Source organism: Delphinus delphis, chromosome 6 (assembly GCF_949987515.2).
Source record: "Delphinus delphis chromosome 6, mDelDel1.2, whole genome shotgun sequence".
NCBI lineage: Eukaryota > Metazoa > Chordata > Mammalia > Artiodactyla > Delphinidae > Delphinus > Delphinus delphis.
In genome coordinates, this window is record NC_082688.1 from 7,065,596 (window position 1) to 7,091,728 (window position 26,133).

General features: G+C 51.6%; 1 protein-coding gene across 3 annotated transcripts; it reads left to right on the forward strand.

Moving 5' to 3' along the window:
* SH3GLB2 (SH3 domain containing GRB2 like, endophilin B2) lies at positions 1-25,042 on the forward strand. Of its 3 annotated transcripts, XM_060014004.2 has the most exons (13): positions 1-48; positions 80-239; positions 4,472-4,613; positions 5,441-5,569; positions 18,416-18,549; positions 18,810-18,902; positions 21,002-21,064; positions 22,760-22,783; positions 23,301-23,390; positions 23,712-23,812; positions 24,077-24,091; positions 24,215-24,455; positions 24,789-25,042. In XM_060014004.2, the coding sequence occupies exons 2-13, from the start codon at positions 177-179 to the stop codon at positions 24,894-24,896; spliced, it is 1,203 nt and encodes a 400-aa protein (XP_059869987.1). In that variant the 5' UTR covers positions 1-48; positions 80-176; the 3' UTR covers positions 24,897-25,042. The 3 variants fall into 3 exon arrangements, with proteins under 3 accessions (XP_059869987.1, XP_059869988.1, XP_059869990.1); XM_060014005.2 differs by lacking the exon at positions 24,077-24,091; XM_060014007.2 differs by lacking the exon at positions 21,002-21,064.
* Positions 25,043-26,133: the final 1,091 nt, after the last annotated feature.

Below are 26,133 nucleotides of genomic sequence, written 5' to 3' on the forward strand. Positions count from 1 at the left end.
CGGTGCCCCTCCCTGCGCGCTCCGGCAAGCTTGACGGAGGCGGCTGGGGCTGGGCCAGGGGGGCGCGCTGAGGGCCAGAGCACCGGCAGCAGGTGGGCGCGGTGCGGGCTGGCGGCGGCGGGCCGGGGGCTGCCGGGCGGCGCACGGGCCGGACGTGGCCGGCCGTGCGGAGCGCCATGGACTTCAACATGAAGAAGCTGGCGTCGGACGCGGGCATCTTCTTCACCCGGGCCGTGCAGGTGAGGCCGTACACCCTGGGCCCCGCGCGGCCGGCGGGCACCCCTGCAGCAGAGCCCGGGGCCGCGGGAGAAGGCCCTCGCGGCCGCCGCTCCTTCCCCGCTGCGGAGTCGCCCTAGCCGCCCCCCCAGCCCCTCCTCCTTTTGCGGTGCCCAGTAGAGAGAAAGAGCCCGGGGCGGCCGGCCACACTGGCCGCACCCTCAGCGTGGCCCAGGCCTGGGGAGTGAGCCGGGCCTGCCTCGGCCCTGCTGCCGCGGGGGAGGTGTCAGCCTCCACCATTTCGACCCGCCGGCCGCGTAGTCCCGCTGTCCTGGCGCCCGCCCCGCCCCCGGTGGGGGGCTCCGCTGAGGAGGGCAGAGGGCCCCAGGCGGTTCCTGTCTCCTTGCCCTTGCCCAGCGGTGACTCTGACTCCCGGCAGGCGTTTGGAGGCCTGAGTTTCAGGCCTAAGGACTCGTGCACCCGCCCTGACCCCTTCTCTGAGCCTCAGTCTCCGCACCTGTGCAATGGACTGGTGGTACTGATTCCCTCAGGTCCCTTTTACACGCTTCGGTAGTCCGGAAGCCAGGAGGGCTGGGGTTATTTACTTTCTGCTCCGTGGGAGGCCTGTTTCTCTTATTTCCCCAGGCCCCGGGGGCTGGCTGGCTGCCCTCCTTGGGAAGCTGTACAGTGGGTGATGCTGGGATTAGAACAAGTCCTATCCATTTGGGGACAAGGGAAAAAACAGAAGCAGCTGAGTGTAATGGTGAAGACCGGGAGTCAGCTGTGGGTGTGGAGGCCCCTCTAGTGACTTTGAAGACAGGGGCGTCACCTCTCTGGGCCACAGTTTTTCAGTCTGAAAAATGGCCTTAGCAGTCCCTCCCTCCCAGCATGGATGTGAGTGTCCCAGGCATTCCCCGTGAACATGCTCACTAAAGGCAAGTCATTCTTGGTGTAACGTGGTTAGTATTGCAGCTGTGCAGCATGTGACGTTAGGCAAGTCTCGGAGCCTCCGTGTTCCCTTCTGTCAATCAGGGGTCGCACCAGTCTGCCTCCCAGGGTGGCTGCTGCCTTGGGGCTTGGCCCGTCACAGCGCTCTGGGAACAGATTCTGTTGTTTGTCCTTGCCCTGGTTGTTGGTTCTCTGGAGGAGCCCAGCCCCAGACAGTCTCTTAGAAGCCCACACGCCCATGTTTACTAGAAAGCAGTGTCCCGTTGAGGATTTGCGCCCCAGAGAGGGTTTGCTGCTCTGTGTTTGAAGCCCTGCCGTGGACCCCAGCCCTAGTGGGGATGCTAGCAGCCTGGAGTTCATTGGCCAGCCCCTGTCCATTCAGAAGGTAGGGAATTCTCCCCAGTGTCGGTATGGCAACCACTTTATCTCCCACATCTGGGAAGAACCTGATCTGCCAGTTTCCTGCTACTTTGGGGCCCTAGCACCTGACCTGGCCAGGCCTGCAGAGCCTGGGGTATGGGGAAGCTTGGTCCCTGTGGCCTCTTTTCTCCTGGGGGTGGGCAGGCCCACTGGTTCGCCCATACTGGAGTGGGAGCCAGCGCCCAGGCCCCCGCCTCCAGAGTGGAGGAGGGAGCTGGGAGCTTTATAAATAGAGGCTTTCTCTGGCCCTGCACGCCCACCCCCTGCTGCTGCCATCTTGCAGGGAGCAGCCTCTGAAGCCGGGGCCCTTCCTCTTGGCAGGGATGGGGCGGGGTGGCAGCCAGAAGAGAGAAGGGCTTGAAATGTCACCTGGGCAGGAGAGCACACTCGGGACCCTCCTGAGGCCAGTCTGCCCTGGAGTAGGAGTCAGCCAGGAGGGATGGGGGTGGTTTATTATTAATGTGTGGGCAGCTCCTCTGCGTGGGTGCCACCTACCTACGCACGACATGCTGGGTAAGCGCTCAGCCCCTCCATGTGTTGAGGACACTTCTAGGAGCCTCACCTCATCCCCATCCGGTAGGGAACTGGACCTTGGCCCTGGGATAAGAATCCAGAGGCCGGATCCCTTTTGCATGGGAGATTCTAGGATGGCTTCTCAGTCCCCGAACTGTGCCTTGAAGGTCAGGAGGGGTTTGCCGAGTTGGTCCAGGTGATGGGAACAGCCCAGCTAAGGGCACCGAGACAGGAAAACCTACGGCATGTTTGGGTAAGATGCCAGTGGGGGTGGGAGTGGGCAGTGGAAATGCTAGTACTGATGCTGTTGGTAGTAATTGCAGTATTACTAATCGCAGCGGCAGGAGTAATGATAGTAAAAGCCAGGGAGGCTGTGGCCTCGTTCTCATCCGAGCCAGGCAGGCAGCGGTGAACGTGGGAAGGATGCCCAAGATGTTGGGAGAGCCCGGTGGGACTTTGAACCTGGGTGGGTGTGTCGTGTGAGGGACGAGTGGCCAGGTGGCACGGCGGGGAGTGCTGCCATTAACCTTGGTAAGAAGGGGAGATGCTGAGGTGCACACTGAGGGTGACACAATCGCCTGAATCATACTGGCTGGTGCCAGCAGGGTAAGGATGTCCCTAGGTGGCTCCTGAGAGCCAAGGAGGGACCTGAGGGGGACCTTTTATTAACGATGATGATGACGCCAGCTAACGTTTATCAGGCCTATACTGTGTGCTGACCACGAAACTAAGCACCTTCCAAATATTCTGTGAGATAGGTCCTGTTATCCCCGTCCTCCGGGGGGAAACTGAGGACCAGAGAGGTGACTTTGCCTCTGACCCTCGATTTTCTCATCTGCAAAATGGGGTAATGCTAACCCCTGAAGTGTCTGGGTGAGGTGAGGCCTCTTCAGGGCCTGGCTCAGGGAGGCCCCAGCTTGGGGAATGTGACGAAGAAGAGGAGTCGGGAGACCGGGAGGAGGCCAGGAGCAGCTGGTTCCCAGGTGAGGAGCCGCAGGCTCTAACCCTGGCCCACCCAGCTCTGCAGAGGGAAACCCAAGCCCCCATGCATAATTGATGGCTGCCGAGCTGGAGCAGCCCGACAGGGCAGCCTGACCACCGGAGGTGCCTCCTGCCCCTTGCAGCTGGACCTGTCCTTGGCCTCTGGATGCCTCACCGCTGCCTAGTCATCTGGGAAGGGCCTCCAGACCCCCAGCCTATGTGACTCCAGCACAGCCTGCCTCTTACTCAGTCTCAGCGGCATCTTCTGTGAAATGGGAAACTTGGCCGGCCTGAGGGCAGTGTCTGTTGTTGTCAGGGCTGATCTACTCCTGCAGGTCTTCACCCCTTTGCTGTTTGCCTGTGACCTCCCCTTGGCTGGACGGGGCCTTTGAGATCAGAGAGGCCAGGACTTGGGCCGGTTTCTGGTTTTTCTTAGGTGGCCCCCATGGTTTCTGCCAGCTCTGAAGGGGGACCCTTGTGACATCCTGGTCCTTTCCTGGCCTTGGGGCGGGGCTGCCGAGCTTTCTGGGCCCTGGGTGTGCCCAGCAGTTGGCTCTGATGAGCTGGCGCTGTTCCGCATCTACCACTCCAGGCAACCGGAGGCCAGCCATGTGGCCATCCTCCCCCCGCTCCGCATTCCCCTTCCTTCCCAGCCATCTCTCTGTGCATCAGCTCTTAACAGCATCAGCTCTTACACTGAGCACTGCCTGCCGGCCAGATCCTAGCCTTCATGTCTTATCCATATCTTTTTTATTTCATTCTTACAACCTATGAGGGAGATGCTACTAATTATTACCATTTTCAGCTTAGGAAACTGATGCTCAGAGAGGCAAAGCCACTTGCCCAAGGTCACACAGCTCATCAGACTGAGACTTGAATCAAGTCCCTCTGATTCTGGAACCTGGGTTCCTCTGACTCCCTCCCTTGGTATCCCCTTCCCGTGGCTCCCAGCTGCCCCTGGAACATCCTGATAACCCCAGACCTTGCTCTGTGCCCCTTTTGTTCCCTGAGCACTTGTAACCAAGTACTTTCCTTCAGAGTCAGGCTGGGGGGACCCTTAGTGGTAGGCTCCCAAGGGTTCCTTACACCCTAAGCTGTATGTCTGATTTTGATGTGCTTTTTTGGGGAGAGGGAGTCTGTATCTTTCATTGGATTTCCAAAAGGAACCATGATCCCCAAACTCTGGTCCAACCACCTCATTTCACAGAGGAACAAACTGAGGCCCAGGGCAAGGTTGCACCTTGGTCAAGGTCACAGAGCAGGTCCGGGGCAGAGCAAGTTTCTTGACCTTGGAGCCTGAGTTCCAGCCAGGTGGGAGGAGTAGATGGGCGGGGCAGGGGTGCTCCTTCCGCCCCCCTTTCTGAGCCCTCCGCCCTGGGTGCTCTCCCCACAGTTCACAGAGGAGAAATTCGGCCAGGCCGAGAAGACCGAGCTTGATGCCCAGTTTGAGAACCTTCTGGCCCGGGCAGACAGCACCAAGAACTGGACGGAGAAAATCCTGAGGCAGACAGAGGTGTTGCTGCAACCCAACCCCAGTGAGTGGACACGGGCCGGCCCCGGGCTCGGGGCGGGAAGCAGCGGGCAGGAGCCCCAGCTGCTGAGACCGTGCAGGTGGGCCTGGGCGGCAGGTGGGATTTGGGTTAGACTCTTGGGGCTTAAGGCTGCTGTTTTGGGGGGTCCCACTTAAAGAAAACAGCAGACTCAGTGTTGGGCTCCAGGATGCGCTCTCTGGGACAGTGGAAATGCTAAGTGTCGCACAGAGGAGTTGAAGAAATGCCTGGACACTAAAACACAGTTGGGAGAAGAGGCAGGAGAAACGGGAGCCAGGTCACTGGAGGGAAGGCAGCGAGGCTCAGGGATGAAAGAGGACTTGCCGAGAGTCACACGCAGCGTGGTGCAGGCAGACGCAGCTGCAGGAGAACCTGTGGGAAGAGAGGGGCTGGCTGGCCTGGGGTCGTGGGACTTGTCTGCCTGTCTCTCTGCGGTTAGCTGATGAGTGTGCTGAGAGCTTTCTGGGGCCAGGCCAGGGCATTGCCCACGTGTGTGTTATGCCCTGCAAGTCCATAGTGTAAGGAGGGAGAAGCTGTGGGGCAGGAAGGGGTGACACTTGCCTTCAGCTGTGTGACCTCGGGCAGGCATTTCACGTGTCTGAGCCGTGGCTTCTTCCTCTCTAGAGGGAGGGCTTCGCGGGGTCAAGTGCCAGTCTCACACAGTTGAGAATCAGCAAGAGAGTATTCTGGAAGTCCCCAGGCTGGACGCCCCTGTGGGCAGGCCCTGGTCTGGATCTGTTTCTGTCACCACGGCTTTCATCCTTGGGCTCTTACCGAAGAGCCCTGTGGCTTTGGCTGCCGTCTCCCCGCAGGTGCCCGAGTGGAGGAGTTCCTGTATGAGAAGCTGGACAGGAAGGTGCCCTCGAGGGTCACCAACGGGGAACTGCTGGCTCAGTACATGGCAGAGGCGGCCAGTGAGCTGGGACCCACCACGCCGTACGGTGAGCCAGTCCTCACAGCCAGGGTCGGGGGTCACGGTCTCTGGCACAAATCTTCTTCCCTCCCTTCTCTCCTTCCTTTCTCTGTTTTTTAATTTGCACACATGATACCTGGATTCATTCTGCTTGTAAACACCTCAATCGATGGAGATGAAAATAGAGTAAAATATAGAAGCCTCCCGGGATTTCCCTGGTGGTCCAGTGCTTAAGACTGCGCTCCCAGTGCTGTGGGCACAGGTTTGATCCCCGGTCGGGGAACTAAGATCCCGCATGCCGCACAGTGCAGCCAAAAAACGAACAAAAAAAATTGAAGCCTCCCTTACCCAGGTTTGGTTCGTGTGTATTTTCAATGGGATCATGTTATGTGTACTGTTCTGCAACCTGATTTTTAAACTTGGCATTGCACTACAGATAATCTGTTCACAGCACTTATAGGGTCACCTCAAGCTTTATTTTTTAAGTTTTATCTAGGTACAACTTATACACTATAAAGTACACCTGTTTTAAGTGTGTAATTTGATGATTTTTAGTGAGTTTACAGAATTGAACAAACATCCCCCAATCCAATTTGTGTTTTTGAAATTTTATTTAATTAATTTTTTAATTGAAGTATAGTTGATTTACAATATCGTGTTAGTTTCAAGTGTACAGCACAGTGATTCAGTTATACACACACACACACAACATATATATTCCTTTTCAAATACTTCACTTTTAGGTTATTACAAAATATTGAGTGTAGTTCCCAGTGCTATACAGTGGGTCTTGTTGGTTATCTATTTTATATACAGTAGTGTGTATATGTTAATCCCAACCTCCTAATTTATCCCTCCTCCCACCCCCCCTTTCCCCTTTGGTAACCATAAGTTTGTTTTCTGTGTCTCTGAGTCTGTTTCTGTCTTGTAAATTAGTTCATTTGTATCATTTTTTAAGATTCCACATATATGTGGTATCATATGATATTTGTGTTTCTCTGTCTGGCTTAACTTCACTTAGTATGATAATCTCTAGTTGTGTCCATGTTGCTGTAAATGGCATTATTTCATTCTTTTTTATGGCCGAGTAATACTCCATTGTATTTATATACCAGATCTTCTTTATCCATTCACCTGTTGATCGACATTTAGGTTGCCTCAATGTCTTGGCTATTGTGAATAGTGCTGCAATGAACATTGGGGTGCATATAGCTTTTCCAATTATGGTTTCCTCCGGATATATACCCAGGAGTGGGATTGCAGGATCATATGGTAGCTCTGTTTTTACTTTTTAAAGGAACCTCCATACTGTTTTCCATTGTGGCTGCACCAGTTTACATTCCCACCAACCGTGTAGGAGGGTTCCCTTTTCTGCACACCCTCTCCAGCATTTATTATATGTAGACTTTTTGATGATAGTCATTCTGACTGGTGTGAGGAGATACCTCACTGTAGTTTTGATTTGCATTTCTGTAAAAATTAGCGATGTTGAGCATCTTTTCATGTACCTTTTGGCCACCTATATGTCTTCTTTGGAGAAGTGTCTATTTAGATCTTCTGCCCATTTTTTGATTGGGTTGCTTGTTTTTCTGATATTGAGCTGTATGAGCTGTTTGTATATTTTGGAGATTAATCCCTTGTCAGTTGCATCGTTTGCAAATATTTTCTCCCATCTTGTAGGTTGTCTTTTCGTTTTGTTTCCTTTGGTTTGGTTTCCTTTGCTAAGCAAAAGCTTTTAAGTTTAATTCCCATTTGTTTATTTTTGTTCTTGTTTCCATTACTCTAAGAGACGGATCCAAAAAGATACTGCTGCAATTTATGTCAAAGAGTGTCCTGCCTATGTTTTCCTCTAGGAGTTTTTGTTTGTTTGTTTTTTATATATATTTTTGGCTGCATTGGGTCTTCGTTGTTGTGCGCAGGCTTTCTCCAGTTGTGGTGAGCGGGGACCACTCTTCCTTCCGGTGCACAGGCTTATCATTGCAGTGGCTTCTCTTCTTGTGGAGCATGGGCTCTAGGTGCGCAGGCTTCAGTAGTTGTGGCACACAGGCTCAGTAGTTGTAGCTTGTGGGCTCTAGAGCACAGGCTCAGTAGCTGTGGCACGTGGGCTTAGTTGCTCCGCGGCATGTGGGATCATCCCAGACCAGGGCTTGAACCCGTGTCTCCTGCATTGGCAGGCAGATTCTTAACCACTGTGCCACCAGGGAAGTCCCCCTCTAGGAGTTTTATAGTATCTGGTCTTACATTTAGTTCTTTAATCCATTTTGAGTTTATTTTTGTGCATGGTGTTAGAGAATTTCTAATTTCATTCTTTTAATTTAGCTGTCCAGTTTGCTCAGCACCACTTATTGAAGAGATTGTCTTTTCTCCATTGTATATTCTTGCCTCCATTGTCGTAGAGTAATTGACTGTAGGTGCATGGGTTTATTTCTAGGCTTTCTGTCCTGTTCCATTGGTCTATATTTCTGTTTTTGTGCCAGTACCATACTGTTTTGATTACTGTAGCTTTGTAGTATAGTCTGAAGTCAGGGAACTTGATTCCTCCAGCTCCATTTTTCTTTCTCAAGATTGCTTTGGCTATTCAGGGTCTTTTGTGTTTCCATACAAATTTTAAAATTTTTTGTTCTAGTTCTGTGAAAAATGCCATTGGTAATTTGATAAGGATTGCACTGAATCTGTAGATTGCCTTGGATAGTATAGTCATTTTGAGAATACTGATTCTTCCAATCCAAGAACACAGTATATCTTTCCATCTGTTTGTGTCATCTTTGGGTGTTTTTTTTTTTGGCTGTGCCGCGTGGCTTGTGGGATCTTAGTTCCTAACCACTGGACCACCAGGGAATTCCCTCATCTTCCATTTCTTTCATCAGCATCTTATAATTTTCAGAGTATAGTTCTTTTGCTTCCTTAGATAGCTTTTTTTAAAAAAAATAAATTTATTTATTTATCTTTTTTTTTTTGGCTGCATTGGGTCTTTGCTGTTGTGCACAGGCTTCCTCTAGTTGTGGCTGCTCTTCATTGTGATGGCTTCTCTTGTTGCGGAGCACGGGCTCCAGGCACGCGGGCGTTAGTTGTGGCACGTGGGCTCAGTAGTTGTGGCTCGTGGGCTCCAGAGCGCAGGCTCAGCAGTTATGATGCACAGGCTTAGTTGTTCCGCGGCATGTGGGATCTTCCCAGACCAGAGCTTGAACCCATGTCCCCTGCATTAGCAGGCGGATTCCTAACCACTGCGCCACCAGGAAATGTCTCCTTAGGTAGTTTTATTCCTAGGTATTTTTATTCTTTTTAATTTCTGTCTCTGGTCTTTCATTGTTAGTGTATAGAAATGCAACAGATTTCTGTTTATTAATTTTGTATCCTGCAACTTTATCGAATTCACTGATTAGCTCTAGTAGTTTTCTGGTGGCATCTTTAGGATTTTCTATGTACAGTATCATGTCATCTGCAAACAGTGAGAGTTTTACTTCTTCTTTTCCAATTTGGATTCTTTTATTTCTTTTTCTTCTCTGATTGCTGTGGCTAGGACTTCCAATACTATGTTAAATAAAAGTGGCATGAGTGGACATCTTTTGTCTTGTTCCTGACCTTAAAGAAAATGCTTTTAGTTTGTTACCATTGAGTATGATGTTAGCTGTGGGTTTGTCATATATGGCCTTTATTATGTTGAGGTAGGTTCCCTCTATGCCCACTTTCTGGAGTGTTTTTATCATAAATGGATGTTGAATTTTATCAAAAGCTTTTTTTGCATCTATTGAGATGATCATATGGTTTTTATTCTTCAATTTGTTAATGTGGTATATCACACCGATTGTTTTACGGACATTGAAAAATCCTTACAGGGACTTCCCTGGTGGTCCAGTGGGTAGGACTCGACGCTCCCAATGCAGGGTGCCCAGGTTCAATCCCTGGTCAAGGAACTAGATCCTGCATGCATGCCGCAACTAAGAGTCCGCACGCTGCAACTAAGAAGTCCGCACACCACAACTAAGGAGCCCACACATTGCAACTGAGAGCCCACGTGCTGCAACTAAGACCTGGTGCAGCCAATATAAATAAATAAATATTGAAAAAAAAGGAAGAAAAATCCCACTTGGTAATGGTGTATGATCCTTTTAATGTATTATTGGATTCAATTTGCTAGTATTTTGTTGAGGATTTTTGTGTCTATGTTCTTCAGTGATATTGGCCTGTAATTTTCTTTTTGTGTGGTATCTTTGTCGGTATTTGGTATCAGGGTGATGGTGGTCTCATAGAATGAGTTTGTTTCCTGCCTCTGCAATTTTTGGAATAGTTTCAGAAGGATAGGTGTTAACTCTTCTTTAAACATTTGATAGAATTTTCCTGTGAAGCCATCTGGTCCATCTGGACTTTTGTTTGTTGGAAGTTTTTAAATCAGAAATTGTATTTCAGTACTTGTAATTGGTCTGTTCATATTTCCTCTTTCTTCCTGGTTCAGTCTTGGGAGATGGTACCTTTTTAAGAATTTGTACATTTCTTCTAGGTTGTCCATTTTAGTAGCATATAGTTGCTTGAAGTAGTTTCTTACAGTCCTTTGTACTTCTGTGGTGTTGGTTGCAGCTTCTTCCTTTTCATTTCTAATATTACTGATTTGGGTCCTCTCCCTTTTTTTCTTGATGAGCCTGGCTAAAGATTTATCAATTTTGTTTATCTTTTCAAAGAACCAGCTTTTAGTTTCATCTATCTTTTCTGTTGTTTTCTTAGTCTCTAATTTATTTATTTATGCTCTGTTCTTTATGATTTCTTTCCTACTAACTTTAGGTTTGTTTGTTCTTCATTTTCTAGTTGCTTTAGGTGTAAGGTTTGGTTGTTTATTTGAGATTTTTCTTGCTTCCTGAGGTAAGCTTGTATCACTATAAACTTGCCTCTTAGAACTGCTTTTGCTGTGTCCCATAGGTTTTGGCATAGTGTTTTCATTTCCCTCTAAGTATTTTTTAATTTCATCTTTGATTTCTTTTTTTATTAATTAATTAATTAATTAATTTATTTGTCTGCGCTAGGTCCTAGTTGCGGCATGCGGGATCTTTTAGTTGCAACATGCGGGCTCCTTTATTTGCGGCATGCGGGATCTAGTTCCCTGACCAGGTATCGAACCTGGGCCCCCTGCATTGGGAGTGCAGAGTCTTAATCACTGGACCACCAGGGAAGTCCCTCATCTTTGATTTCTTTGGTGAGCCATTGGTTGTTTAGTAGCACATTGTTTACCCTCCACGTGCTTGTGTTTTTTGCAGTTTTTTTCTTGGACTTGATTGCTAATCTCATAGCATTGTGGTCAAAAAAGATACTTGATATGATTTCAGTTTTCTTAAATTTACCAAAACTTGCTTTGTGGTCCAGCATGTGATCTATCCTGGAGAATATTCCATGTACACTTGAAAAGAATGTGTATTCTGCTGCTTTTGGATGGAAAGCTCTACAAATAACAATTAAGTCCATCTGGTCTAATGTGTCATCTAAGGCCTGTGTTTCCTTATGGATTTTCTGTCTGGATGAACTGTTCATTGATGTAAGTGGGGTGTTTAAGTAGACCCATATTATTGTTTACTGTCGATTTCTCTTTTTACATCTGTTAACATTTGCCTTATATATCGAGGTGCTCCTGTGTTGGATGCATATATATTTATAATTGCTATACCTTCTTTTTGGATTGATCCCTTGATCATTATGTAGTGTCCTTCTTTGTCTCTTGTAGCAGTCTTTATTTTAAAGTCTGTTTTGTCTGGGACTTCCCTGGCTATCCAGTGGTTAAGACTCTGTGCTTCCAATGCAGGGGGCGCAGGTTCGATCCCTGGTCAGGGAACTAAGATCGCACATGCTGCACAGCACAACCAAAAAAAATGAAATGGGTCTCTTGTAGACAACATATATATGGGTCTTGTGTCTTGTTTTTGTATCCATTCAGCCAATTTGTGTCTTTTGGTTGGAGCATTTAATCTGTTTACGTTTAAGGTAATCATCGATGTGTATGTTCTTATTGCCATTTTTTATACATTTATTTATTTTAATTAATTTATTTATTGGCTGTGTTGGGTCTTTATTGCTGTGTGTGGGCTTTCTCTAGTTGTGGCGAGAGGCGGCTACTCTTTGTTGCGGTGCACAGGCTTCTTGTTGCAGTGGCTTCTCTTGTGGAGCACGGGCTCTAGGCATCGGTCTTCAGTCGTTGTGGCTCTCAGTCTCGGTAGTTGTGGCTCGCAGGCTCTAGAGCACAGGCTCAGTAATTGTGGTGCCCGGGCTTAGTTGCTCCGTGGCATGTGGGATCTTCCCGGACCAGGGCTCAAACTTGTGTCCCCTGCATTGGCAGGCGGATTCTTAACCACTGTGCCACCAGGGAAGTCCCTTATTGCCATTTTGTTAATTGTTTTGGATTTGTTTTTGTAGGTCTTTTTTCTTCCTTTCCTCTTTTCTTTCCTCCTTTCTTGTGATTTGATGACTTTATTTTTTAAGGGTTTAGGATAGATGGATTAAACATTTTTTAAAATATTTATTTATTTATTTGGTTGCGTCGGGTCTTAGTTGCGGCACGAAGAATCTTTCAGTGTGGCACGTGGGCTCTTCGTTGCAGCATGTGGGCTTCTCTCTAGTTGTGGCACGTGGGCTCTGTAGTTGTGGTGCGTGGGCTCCAGAGTGCGTGGGCTGTGTAGTTTGCAGCACGCAGGCTCTCCCATTGAGGTGCGTGAGCTCAGTAGCTGCGGCGTGCGGGCTTAGTTGCCCCATGGCACGTGGGATCTTAGTTCCCCGACCAGGGATTGAACCTGTGTCCCCTGCATTGGAAGGTGGATTCTTTACCACTGGCCCACTGGGGAAGTCGCTGATGACTATCTTTAGTGTTGTGTTTGGAATTCTTTTTCTTTTTCATGTGTGTATCTGTTATAAATTTCTCATTTGCGGTTACCATGAGGTTTTGATATAGCAGTCTGTATAACTACACGATTGTTTTAAGTTGCTGATCTCTTAATTTCAAATGCATTTCAGATGTCCTGCACTTGTGCTCTCCTTCTCTCACAGTTACTGGTCTTGATATCCCGTTAGTGTGTGGATGATTTCCTACCTTTACTGTATGTTCACCTGTACTGGTGAGCTTTCCCATTTCATAATTTTCTTGTTTCTAGTTGTGGCCTTTTCTTTTTCGCTTAGGGAAGTTCCTTTAGCATTTATTGTAAAGCTGGCTTGGTGCTGTTGAATTATTTTAGCTTTTGCTTGTCCGTAAAGCTTTTGATTTCTTCATCAAATCTGAACGAGAGCCTTACTGGGTAGAGTATTCCTTTTTTTTTTTTTTTTTTGTGGTACGCGGGCCTCTCACTATTGTGGCCTCTCCCGTTGAGGAGCACAGGCTCCGGACGCGCAGGCTCAGCGGCCACGGCTCACGGGCCCAGCCGCTCCACGGCATATGGGATCTTCCCGGACCGGGGCACGAACCCGTGTCCCCTGCATCGGCAGGCGGACTCTCAACCACTGCACCACCAGGGAAGCCCTGGGTAGAGTATTCTTGTTTGTAGGTTTTTCCTTTTCATCACTTTAAATATATGGTGCCACTCCTTTCTGGCCTGCAGAGTTTCTGCTGAAAAATCAGCTGATAGTCTTACAGGGATTCCCTTGTATGTTATTTGTTGCTTTTCCCTTGTTGCTTTTAATATTTCTCTTTGTCTTTATTTTTGTCAGTTTGACTACTGTGTGTCTTGGTGTATTTCTCCTTGGGTTTATCCTGTATGAGACTTTCTGTGCTTCCTGGACTTGGGTGACTCCCCCAATCCAATTTAAAGAACATTTCCATCACCTGCAAAAAAGTAACTTGTGTCTACTTGTAGTCAGTCCCACTCCCACCCCCAGACAACTAATGTGGCTTTGTTATTTTTCGTTGTTGTTTTTGTCGTTTTTTTTATAAATTTATTTATTTATTTGGCTATATGCGGGATCTTTCATTGCGGCACACAAGCTTCTCTCTACTTGCGTGGCATGCAGGCTCCAGAGCACATGGGCTCAGTAGTTGCGGCATGTGAGCTCTCTAGTTGTGGCACATGGGCTCTAGAGTGCGTGGGCTCAGTGGTTGCAGCACACGGGCTTAGTTGCCCCGCGGCACGTGGGATCTTAGTTCCCCGACCAGGGATCGAACCCAAGTCCCCTGCATTGGAAGGTGGATTCTTAACCACTGGACCACCAGGGAAATCCCAATGTGGTTTTGTCTCTATAAATTTGCCTTTTCTGAATATTTCATATAAATGGAATCAAGCGATATGTTGTTTTTTGCACGTGGCTTCTTTGTCTTTGAGGTTCATCCATGTTATAATGTGTTTTAGGATTTTATCCCTTCCTACTGTTGAAGAGTGTTCCACTGTATGGGCTGATCTCATTTTCTTTGTCCACTTACCATTTGAGAGACATTTGGGTTGTTTTGCTTTGAACAGTTGCATATGAACTTTTGTGAGGATGTATGTCTTCACTTCTACTGGGTATATACCTAGGAGTGGAATTGCTGAGTCATATGGTAAATTTATGTTTAACATTTTTTTTAAATTTAATTTTATTTTTGGCTGTGCTGTGCAGCTTTCAGGATCTTAGTTCCGCAACCGGGGATTGAACCCTGGCCCTCGGCAGTGAAAGTGCAGAGTCCTAACCACTGGACCACCAACCTTTTAAGAAATTGCCAGACTGTTTTCCAAAGTGGCTGTGTGATTTTACATCCCACCAGCAGGGTGGTGGTTAATTTCCTGATATTTATGGATTTTCCAAGTTTCCTTCTGTTGTTGATTTCTAATTTAATGTCGCTGTGGTCAGAAAACATACTTTGCATAATTTTAATCCTTTTAAATGTGTTAAGACTTGTTTATGGCCTATAGTGTGTGGTATCTACTGGAGGATGTTTCATGTTCACTTAGATATTGTACTTTATGTTGTAGGGTAGTGTTGTCAGGCCATCTTGGTTGATAGTGTTGTTTATCTTCTATATCCTTGTTGATTTTGTCTTATTGCCCCATCCTTTATTGAGAGTATTAAAGTCTCCAGTTATTTCTGTTGAAGTATTTCTGTCTTTATTCTGTCAGTGTTTGCCTCATGTATTTTGGAGCTGTGTTGTTAGGTCTGTATGTTTATAATTATATATCTCCCTGATGAATTGGCCCTTCTATCATTGTAAAATACTACTCTTTGTCTCTAGTTAACATTTTTTGGTCTTAAAGTCTGCTTATCTGATAGTAGTATGGCCACTCCTGTTCTCTTATGATCACTCCTATTCTCATATTGTTATATGCAAACAGGGGCATGTATCTTTTTCTGTCCTTCTATTTTCACCATACTTATGTCTTTAAATCTAAGGTATGTTTCTTGTAGAGAGCATATATTTGAATCTTTTTTAAAAAAATCCAATCTGACAGTCTTTACCTTTTGATTGGAGTGTTTAATCCATTTACATTTAATGTAATTGTTGATGTGGTCGGATTGCCATTTCGTTATTGTCTCCCTGTATCTCAGGTGTTTTTTGTTTGATCCTCTGTTACTGCCTTCTTTTGAGTTAAATAGATATTTTCTAGTGTAATATTCTAATTTCTTTGTTGCTTTTTTTTTTACTTTAAAAATCTTTCTTAGTGGGTTTTTATAAAATATATTTATTTATATTTATTTTGGCTGTGCCAGGTCTTAGTTGCAGCATTCAGGATCTTCATTGCAGCATGTAGGATCTTTAGTTGCAGTATGTGGGTTTCTTAGTTGCGACATGCATGCAGGATCTAGATCCCTGACCAAGGATCAAACCCATATCCCCTGCATTGGGAGTGTGGAGTCTTACCCACTGGACCACCAGGGAAGTCCATCTTAGTGGTTTTACAATTTAAATTACAATATGCATTTTAACTTAACACAATCTACTTTGGAGTAATACTAACTGAATTCCAGTAAAATATCGACACTTTGCTCCAGTATAACTCCCTTCTCGCCCTCTTCCTTTGTGCTATTGTTGTCATACACATTATATCTCAACAACACAGTTTTATAATTATTGTTTTATGTAGTTGTCTTTGAAATCAATTAAGAAAAGAGAAAAAAGTTTATATTGTCTTTTATATGTGCTTATGTAATTACCTTTACTGCTGCTCTGTATTTCCTTATGTAGATTCAGGTTACCATCTAGTGTCATTTCACTTTAACCTGAAGTATTTCTTCTATGGTAGGTCTGCCAGCAATGAATTCTTTTAGCCTTTGTTTATCTGGGAATGTCTTTATTTTGTGTTCACTTTTGGAAGACAGTTTTGCTGTATATAAAATTCTTGGATGAGAGTTTTTTCCTTTCATCACTTTGAATATATCCTCTCACTATCTGGCCTCCCTTGTTTCTGATAAGAAGCCAGTTCAAATCTGCTGTTGAACCCTTCTAGTGATTTTTTCTTATCAGTTGTTACACTTTTCAACTCTAGAATTTTCATTTCTTTTTTATAGTTTTAATCTCTTTATTGACATTCCTTATTTGAGAAGTCATTGTGATCATACTTTCCTTAAATCTTTAAACATTGCTTCTATTAGGCTTTTTATTTTTTAATTAAAGTATAGTTGATTTATAATATGTGTTTCTGGTGTACAGCGTAGTGATTTAGTATTTTTGCAGATTATATTCCATTATAGGTTATTACAAGATAATGGCTATAATTCCCTGTGCTATACAGTGTATCCTTTTTTTAAAAAAATTATTTTTGGCTGTGTTGGGTCTTCATTGCTGTGCACGGGCTTTCTCTAGTTGCAGCGAGTGGGGGCTGCTCTTCCTTGTGGTGTGTGGGCTTCTCATTGCAGTGGCTTCTCTTTGTTGCGGAGCACTGGCTCTAGGTGCATGGGCTTCAGTAGTTGTGGCATGCAGGCTCAGTAGTTGTGGCTCGCAGGCTCTAGAGCACAGGCTCAGTAGTTGTAGCGCATGGGCTTAGTTGTTCTGTGGCATATGGGATCTTCCCAGACCAGGGTTCGAACCTGTGTCCTCTGCCTTGGCAGGTGGATTCTTTATTTTTTAATAAATTTATTCATTTATTTATTTTTGGCTATGTTGGGTCTTCATTGCTGCACGTGGGCTTTCCCTAGTTGTGGAGAGAGGGGCTACTCTTCGTTGCAATGCACCGGCTTCTTATCGAGGTTGCTTCTCTTGTTGCAGAGCACGGGTTCTAGGAACACGGGCTTCAGTAGTTGTGGCATGTGGGCTCAGTAGTTGTGGCTCGTGGGCTCTAGAGCGCAGGCTCAGTAGTTGTGGCACATGGGCCTAGTTGCTCCACAGCATGTGGGATCTTTCCAGACCAGGGATTGAACCTGTGTCCCCTGAATTGTCAGGAGGATTCTTAAGCACTGCGCCACCAGGGAAGTCCCTATATCCTTGTTGTTTATCTATTACATATATAGTAGTTTAATCCCATAACCCTAATTTGTCCCTCCCCACCGTCAGGGTTTTGTTTTGTTTTTGTTTTTTTACTTATTTGTAATAGCTGCTTAGAAGTCTTGGTCTGCTAGGTCTAATATCTGGGCCTCCTTGGAGATAGTGTCTGTTGATTGCTTTTCTTTCCCTGTGCACTGTCCGTACTTTCCTATTTCTTTGCATGTCTTATAATTTTTGTTGAGTTATTACTGCTGTTTGTTTGTTTCTTTAGAGACTTGCCTGAGCTGACTGTTTAGAGTCTGTGTTCTCTGCAGTATGCAGCTACTGATGTCTACTTGTTTTTCTTTTTAAATTATCCTTTTTGTTTTTAAGCCTAGCTTCCTAGGGGTTTCTTCCAGGTCAGCATATGTTAGTGGTCAGCCAATGATTAATCAGAGGTTGTGCTTAAACATCTTGCAGCATTAAGGCTTTACTGATGAATCTATGAGTGGGCTGGGGAACACACTCAAAGTTCAAGCAATTTACATGTCTGCCCAGCTTTCAGTTTGTGAATGTGCAAAGCATCCCACTAGCCAGGAATGAGTTGATGGCTGGGGTACTCTCCCATCTCTCCCAAGTGTGCTATACACACGCATAGCCTTCCAGACCCCCAGAAATATCTGGATTTCATCAAGGCCCACTATGACTATCTCATCTCCCAGACCTCCTGTTAAATTTCCGGCAGCTCTGTTGCTTGTTCCAACCAGTATTCCAGCTTCATGTTAGCTGTGATGTTCCTGATTATTTGCCATTGAGATCACTATTGTTTGTGGTCCTGTCCCATGGGTTCTTCTGTGTTCCAGCCCAAATCAAGTCAGCCCCCTCAGGGCTTGCCCCACCCTGCTAGAGCTACAGCACCACAGAGCTTGAGGAGATGGGAGTACCCCCAGGCCAAAAAGCCACAGGCTCCATTGTTTTTACCAAGGTCCAAAAGTTCTGGAATAAATGCTTCTCAATTTGTTATTTGCCTTAGGTTAACTTCCAGAGTCCAGAAATCGTTGTTTTTGAGAACTGTGTCCAGTTGTGGTTTTTTTAAAAGGATATTCTTTTTTTAAAATTTTATTTTATTTTGGGCTGCACTGCACAGCATACAGGATCTAGTTCCCCGACCAGGGATTGAACCTGGGCCCCCTGCAGTTGAAGCGTGGAGTCTTAACCATTGGCTCACCAAGGAAGTCCCTGTGTGTAGTTTTATTATTGCTTTTTGGGGAGAGGATTTGCTGAGCTCCTTACCCTGTCATTCTGGAAGTCCCCCCTGCCCCACACACACATCTTTTTAATGGCTGTGTAGCATTCTGCTCTCCGGGCGTCCCACTGTTCATTTGTCGATAGGTATATGGATATGTATTTTCCACATCTTCCCAGGCCAGCCATTCTGCTCTTGCCTCTCAGAACATCTCTCTCTGAGCTCTCCCCTACTTCCTGGGGGTCAGAGCGGCCTGAGCCCGACCCTCTTCCTCACCCCTCCACTTTGTTTCTCAGGAAAGACACTGATCAAGGTGGCAGAAGCAGAAAAGCGCCTGGGAGCCGCAGAGAGGGATTTTATCCACACGGCCTCCATCGGCTTCCTTACACCCCTGCGCACCTTCCTGGAAGGGGACTGGAAGACGATTTCGGTGAGGGGCCTGGGGCCACTTGCTTCCTGGTGATGGTGGCAGCCCTCCTCATAGCTGCTGAGCCCATGCTGGGACCCAGCACTCCTGGGACCTCCCCAGACATGGCTCTTGTGGACTGAGTGGCCTGGAGTGGATGACTCCCCCCGTCCAGGCCTCAGTTTCCCCGTCTTGACCAGATGGTCCTGGGGGCTGGTCCTGCCAGGGCCAGGGGTCTCCTAGGGCTGCCCAGGTCTCACTGTTCCCTGTTCCCACCCCCTCAGAAGGAGAGGCGGCTCCTCCATAACCGGCGTCTGGACTTGGATGCCTGCAAAGCACGGCTGAAGAAGGCCAAGGCCGCAGAAGCCAAAGCCACGGTAGGTGTCGTGCCGGCCTCCTGCCCCCCCCCCCCACCGGTCCTGGTTGGAGCCAAGGAGGGGGTGAAGGGACCTGGTGTTTGGTATGACTTCTCTCCCCTGTCCCTGCCTGGAGAGGCCTGGCTGGGGGCTGCTGCTCTGGGCTGACCACTTCAGGTCACACCTCTCTGCCCCACCTGCAACGGACCCCTGGCGGCCCAGAGCCCTGGGACCCAGGGCAGACGTTGATGGGGTGGGCGGACCAGCAGTGCCCCGACCTGGGCTCAGGGCGGCCCTCAGCCTCCCCAGACCGACAGCCAGTTGGCTTCTTGCATGCCCCTGCCCTGCCCTCCCTGGGTGCTCGGCTCTGTTCCTGGCTCTGCCCGGGCATGGCTCCCCCTACTAACTCCCCCACCTGCTGCTCCAGCGCTGGTCACAGGGTGCCCTGTGCTCAGGCTCCCCTGTGGTGGTGCGGAGCGCCCCGGAGCTGGACCACCCGCCTGCCCAGGGGCGTGTCTGAGGGGCCCTCTGGGAGCCCCACGGCACTGGGTAGGGCCTGGGCTGTCTTTGCTCCCCCTTCACTCTCGGCTCACGGAGGCCTGTTCAGCCAGGCCGATGGGACACAGTGTGGGACACTTTGACCAGAGCTAGGCTAGGGTTGGGAGAGCTGGGCCTGAGGGTGGCCAGGCTGCTTGGGGTGCAGGGCCCGAAAGGCCACCTCACGCCCTGGGGAGGGAATCCCCAGGTCAGGTCCAGGGCACGCCGTGGAAACATCCGGCCTGGGCTCCCCGCTCCCCTGAGAGTTCCAGCCTCCAGCCCTTCTCACGTTCCCCTCCCTCAGTGTGGCCACCTGGGGCCGCGGAGCCTGGGCAGTGCATTTGGCGAGAACCGTGGGCAAGGTCCCGGCTCATCCAATTATGTGGGGTCCAAACTGGAGGCAGGGGCTCAGCCACTGGAGTCTTGTTGGCTTGGGCAGGATGACCTGTGTCTGTCTAAGTCACCTGGACAGGACAGTCTCCCCGCCACTCAGGGGTGGACCACCTCTCTGGAGTAACTTGGCCAGGACAAGCTCTTCCTACACCAGCCAGGCAGGGGAGCCCTTCCTTAGTTACTGGGACGGCACGACCTCCCCTCCAGTTGGTTGGCCCAGAGTCTTTGGCTTGGGCAGGACACCTCGTCCCGAGCTGGGCCCTGGCAGCCCAGATACAGCATCCCAGAGGACTCCAGCCCAGCAGTGCACCCCGTCCTTCCTACCCCTCTCAACACACACACACACACACACACACACACACATACACACACACACACATGTCAGGACTCCTTTCAGAGGGCAGGGTTGTGTGACCCCAGGGGCCTGCTCCCGCCTGCGCTGTGGACTCACTAACTCTTGTTTTTGTTCCTTTCTGTTCTGCTTTGGGTAACTTGGCTCAGTGTGAGGGAGATGTGAGTATACCTATCCCACGTGCTGTGCTGCTTCTGGTTTGCCCATCTCGGCCTTGGTCGGCCGGGGACGTCCTCGGGGCGTTTTGCAAGCAGCTGGTCTCCCCACTGGAGGCTCTACCATGTGTAGCCTCTGCTTCGGGGGGACGCCAGGCATTGGAGCCTGTGAGTCAGCTTTTTGCAAATGTTGAAAGCCTGTCACTGTGTCCATCCATGCATCCGTCTGTCCATCCTCGTTGTGGGGAGAGGGGCCTGGTCCTTGCTGCAGGAGCGAGAGACGTGGTGTGCGGAGGTTCTGGACGGAGAGAGCTGGGTGGGGCGGGCTTTGTTGGGAGGACGGTGGGTCTAGTTGGGGCATCTGAGTGAGGCCGGGGCCTGGGGACGAGGGTCCGTGGCCGCCGGGCCAGGGGCTGGACCTGTCTGTGGCTTGCCCCAGGTAAGGGCCCTGATGGCAGGCATGTCCACCCACTTAACCTTGGTCTGGACTCGCCTCGGCCCGCCTCCTCCGCAGGTGGTTGGCTTGGGGAGAAACGGGGGGCTCCGTGTTGTATTTGTCTGTACCCTCCTGTCCGTGGGGTCGGGGGCTCCTGGCATCTCCCATGGGAGGGTCTAGGGCAGCCTTCCGGCCCGGCCCCGGCCCCGCATGACCCCCTCCCCCCATGAACTCTGTTCCCCGCCAGACGGTGCCTGACTTTCAGGAGACTAGACCTCGTAATTACATTCTCTCGGCCAGCGCCTCCGCGGTAAGCGCCCCTGCCCCGCCCCGCTCCCCCTCCCCTCCCACACTCGGGCCTGGGCCTGATGTGCAGCGAACTGGAGCCAGAGGGGCAGGCTGGGGCCGCGCCCCTGGTCAGGCAAGTCCTGTCCACCCGCCTCTGCCCTGTGCCCTGTGCCGTGTTGCCGGCCTTGCTTCTCCCTGCCCAGCGCTGAAGGTGAGCCTGGCCCACTGCGCGGCACAGCCCGGTGCACTTGGGGCGGCAGCGGCCCCACCTCCAGGGCACCTGAGAGTCTGCCCAGCCCCGACCCCCCCAAAGCAGGCACCGCCCCCTCCCACACTCACCGTCCCGGAGCGACCGGCCGTGCGGCCCGGCCCGGAGGAGAGGGAGGAGGTCTGGGCCTGGCCTGCCACGGGGTCATGGGAGACAGGGACGGCGCTGTCCATCCAGCTGCCTCCATAGCACATCTGCTAGGTGTCGTGGAAGTGCTTGAGACTGAACAGGGAGGGTGGGAGGGCACAGCTGGGTGGGGGAAGGAGCCGCCTGGGCCCGAGGCCCAGAGGTTGGAGAACAGAGCGTGTCCCGAGCTGGCCTGAAGCTGAGCGTGAGGGCGGGGCGGGGGCGGGGACTCTGGAGGTCGGATGGGCGGGGCTGGATCAGGAGGACGTTGAATGTCTTGGTGTCTTTTCTTCCTACAGCTCTGTTGAGATTTGTGGTATTTACTGTTTAGTTTGGGAAATAGGCAGATCACACCTATCCCATCATGCCTGTCGAAACCACCACTGTGTCTTTCTCTGCCTCTCTCTCTCTCTCTGTCCCTTCCACCACCCCCACCCCACCCCCCGACGGGTGACAACCTTCTGCAAAGACCCTCTGGCTCTTCTCCATCTGTCATAAGCATGTTGCTGTGTGCAGTCATTTGTCCTCGGGGGCGTGAACCACAGTGTAGTCCACCGGGCCCCTGTGGCTGGGTCTCCGACGTGTGTCCACGTGGAGGTTGCTTCCCGTGTTGTGATTTGCTAAACGGCACTGAGGTGGGACACATCTGTCCAAGGGCTGGCCTTGTTTTGCTTTCCGCATTTCAGGTCACATCGTAGGGTAGCCGCGGGCAGGAGAAATGGGTCTCCTAAGCCGTGGGGGGGGGAGGGGGGTCTTTCTTCTTTAGACTCTGGATGACACTTCCCGCCCCCCTTCCTGGGCCGAGTGGAAAGAGGAGTATCCAGGAGGGTGGAGACGGCCCTGTTTTTTCCTTGTGCCTTTGAACCCCAGTGTGACTCGGGCACGAGGCTGCCTTTCTCTGCCGAAGGACAGAAAGGTTCAGTGACTGGTCCAGGGTCACACAGTCCTGCCTCCCAGCCCACCAGCCTTAGCCAAGTGTCAGGGTGGGGTGCGGGACACTCAATCTCCCTTGAGACCCCAGTCAGAGCCTGGGGACTGGCACTGTAGGAGAAACCCAAGTAGGACTCCCCAGCTGGCTGTCCCCCCTCCCCGCATGTGGCATGTGGGACTAGACGGACTATGATGTCGGAGCCCCCCCTTTCACACCAGGCCTCACCCCAGCCTCAGCCCCTCGTTGGGCTGTGGGGAGGGAGTTGGGGAGAGGTTGGGGTCTCAGGGAGCTGGGGCAGGGCCTGGGCTCTGGGGTTCAGCCGTCTTCCCCTCCCCTGCTGACCGGTGCCCCCCTCCCTCCCCCGCTGACCTGTCCTCTTGTGGTCTCCGCAGCTCTGGAATGATGAGGTGGACAAGGTAAGTCGGGGCTCAGGGAAGAGGCTGCAGGGGGTGGGCAACGGGAGTCCAGGCTCACCTGCTGCCGTCAGGGGCAGGTCTGTTTCTAGTTCTGGGCTCTGCCCTCACTCTCTGGGGCCACGGTAGGGGTTGTCACTCTGCCCTGTTGCACACAGTGGGCCCTCCAGAGGCAACTGTTGGTTGGATTTGTCCCTGATGCGTGATGGCGTCAGATGGGCAAATGAATATGAAAGGCCAAGGCAGGGCGCCCGAGGCTCTGTCTGCTTGTCCAGGAACTGGCCTCAGGAGGGGGTGGGGTCCAAGCGGGGCTCCTGCAGTGGTCAGGGCTTCAGGCCTGAAGTCAGGGGTGGGAAGTGCACTCCTGCCACCGATGTCTGCATCCCCGGGGGGAAGTGACAGCTGCCACAGAAGGGAAGAGGAGGCCGCTCCTGGGCGGCTTCAGGGGCGCGGGAGAAGGCGGTGGGAGGGAAACTGGGGGGCTGGTCTTGTTCTCGCGCTCATGCCCCACCCTTCCCAGGCTGAGCAGGAGCTCCGAGTGGCCCAGAGTGAGTTTGACCGGCAGGCAGAAGTGACCCGGCTCCTGCTGGAGGGAATCAGTAGCACGCACGTGAGTCCTGCCCCCGTTTCCTCCTTCTGTCGTCCACCGTCTTCTTGCCGCCCCTTGTGTCCCCATGAAACTAGTCCATATTGAGGCAGCGAGTGAACCTGGATCTCGAAGGCAGGTGGGGAAGGGTGTGCTTGAGCCCGCAGTCTGTAAGGATGGGATTCAGCCTCGGCAGAGCAGGTCCCAAAGGGTGGGTACCTCCCTCCAACCCCAGGGAGCAAGTGGCCTGGGCAGAAGACATCAGAATGCCGGGCCAGGGTCTGCAGAGGGGGATGTTTTGGCCCCTCGCATCCCCCCCGTCAGCCATGGGCGTCTTCCCCGCAGGTGAACCACCTTCGCTGCCTCCATGAGTTCGTTGAGTCTCAGACCACTTACTATGCCCAGTGCTACCGCCACATGCTGGACCTACAGAAACAGCTGGGCAGGTGCCCACCGGGGTCCCCTGGCTCCCAGCCCCGACCGCCCCAAGCTCGGAAAGCCCCGTGACACCCAGGGCGGGGTGGAGGGCTGCCAACTGTGGTGGGACATCACACTGCTCTCTGGGCCCGGGCACCCTCTCACAATGACAGCGAGGTGGCTGGCCTTGGGGACCTCTGGCGCGGTTTCTTGAGACTGTGTGGGGTGGGGGGTGGCGGGGATGGCGGGAGCATCTCACATTCCCCGTTTCCCTCTTCCTTTCATGCCGCCAGCTCCCAGGGAGCCATGTAAGTAGCGGGGTCTCCTCGCCTCCGCGGCCGTGGACCTAGCTGGTGTTTGGCGGGGCACACGGGACTCCCGGGGGTGTGTGGCTCCCGGCTGCTGAGGTGTGCCCCCGCTCTCCTCTCCAGATTTCCAGGCACCTTCGTGGGCACCACAGAGCCCGCTTCCCCGCCCCTCAGCAGCACCTCGCCCACCACCGCCGCGGCCACTATGCCTGGGGGGCCCTCTGTGGCCAGCCTGGCTCCTCCGGGGGAGGCCGCTCTCCGCCTGGAGGAGGTGGCGCCTCCCGCCAGCGGGACCCGGAAGGCCCGGGTCCTCTATGACTACGAGGCGGCCGACAGCAGCGAGCTGGCCCTGCTGGCTGACGAGGTAGGCCTGGGGGCCACGAGGACAGGGGGAGGGCCGGCTCACGGGCGCCGGGAAACTGGAGCTGGGGGCATGGGGCCCGCAGACCCTGCACCGCGGGCTTCCAGCCTCCGAGTGGCCCTGCGGGTAGAGCTGGGGCCGGTCGGGTAGGCAGAGACGGCTCCAGCTCTGAGGAAGCAGCCTCTCTGATCTGTCTCTGTAGAGCAGCTGAGGAGGTGAGCAGCTCAGGAGGTGTCGTTTCCTATGTATCAGGGGAGACCGCAAGTCTGTTCCCCCTTAGGGCTGGGGCCAGTTCTGCCTGGCCGGGGCGTGACCCTCCTTCTCCGCCCTCCCCAGCTCATCACTGTCTACAGCCTGCCTGGCATGGACCCTGACTGGCTCATTGGCGAGAGAGGCAACAAGAAGGGCAAGGTCCCTGTCACCTACTTGGAACTGCTTAGCTAAGCAGGCCCCCTCCCAGGCCCCTGCCCATTCTGGCCTGGGCAGGAGAGGATGGGTGCAGCCCTGCCACTTGTCTTGTCTGTTGGTGACCCAGCTGCTCAGGGTGGGGAAAGTAACCCCATCCCATCCCGCCCCTGGTCCTCCAGCTGTGAGGGGCCCCAGAAGCTGAATGATCCCGGCCCCTCCCCCAGCCCTGCTTCTGGAGATTCCCCCCCCACACCCCTGGCTGCATCTCTGAGCGTCCCAGCCCGCCCGGCTCCTGCTAAGGAGGGAGGGCCTGGCTGCAGCAGCTGCACTCAGCGCCTAGGCCCATGGGGGTCAGTGCAGAAGGCCTGAGGAAGCCCTGGGGCGCACCCTGGGGGAGGGAGCTCCTGCCTTTTAGTTGCCAAAAGCAGCAAAGGGGGAAAGGCAGGCAGGTGTGTGGAGGCCTGAGGACCGGATTCGTCCCCTCTGGATGAGCTGGAGCAGAGGGGAGCCTGGGCCACGGAGCGGCATCTCCCCGGTGCTACCCTTCCCCTCATACAGCTCAAGCCAAGTATGGTGGCTGCAGCCTGCACCTCTCCACACTCACTTTTTAACTGATCTTTTTACTCTGCCTGTCTGCTTGCTCTCTAGCCAGTGACAAATAATAAACCATCCTTCGTGTGCATGTTGCCTGGGCTCCGGTCGGGTCGCGGGCCTCACAGGTGGGAAAGGGGAGACTTCACATCTGCACCACCCCTCCCAGAAGCACTAGGGCAGAGGGAGGGAGAGCTCTTAGGGCAAAGCCAGTACCTCCCTTCCTCCCACGCTGCCTGTGCTGCTCAGGAGGGAGTGCTGTTCTCCTACTGCAGCTGCATAATTACGTTTTTTTTGGGGGGGGGGGCGGGGGGGGGTTTGTTTGGGCCACGCCGTGCAGCTTGCAGGATCTTAGTTCCCCAGCCAGGGGTTGAACCCAGGCCCCCTGCAGTGGAAGCGCAGGGTCCTAACCACTGGACCACCAGGGAAGTCCCAGGAAGCTGCATAATAGATGTTTTATTCCTAAGAAAGACTTGCCTAAAATCGGGTAGAGGGGACTGTAAAATTTGCACGATAGTTTAAGCTCGAGTAATTGCCGGCTGACAGTGCTTCCCAGGGGCCCGGCACTGAGCCAAGCACGTTCACGTGTATTCTCGTGTCGTCCTCGCAGATGAGGGAAGAAGAGATCAGAAAGTCACCTCCGCAACGTTCCATAACTGGCAAGTGGCCACGCAGGGACTCT

Excerpts from the sequence above, each read along its gene's own strand:
- SH3GLB2 (XM_060014004.2), top strand. The coding sequence starts at position 177 with ATGGACTTCAACATGAAGAAGCTGGCGTCGGACGCGGGCATCTTCTTC. Across the intron at positions 22,784-23,300 it reads GGAATGATGAGGTGGACAAG|GCTGAGCAGGAGCTCCGAGT; the intron begins GTAAGTCGGGGC and ends CACCCTTCCCAG. Across the intron at positions 23,391-23,711 it reads AGGGAATCAGTAGCACGCAC|GTGAACCACCTTCGCTGCCT; the intron begins GTGAGTCCTGCC and ends TCTTCCCCGCAG.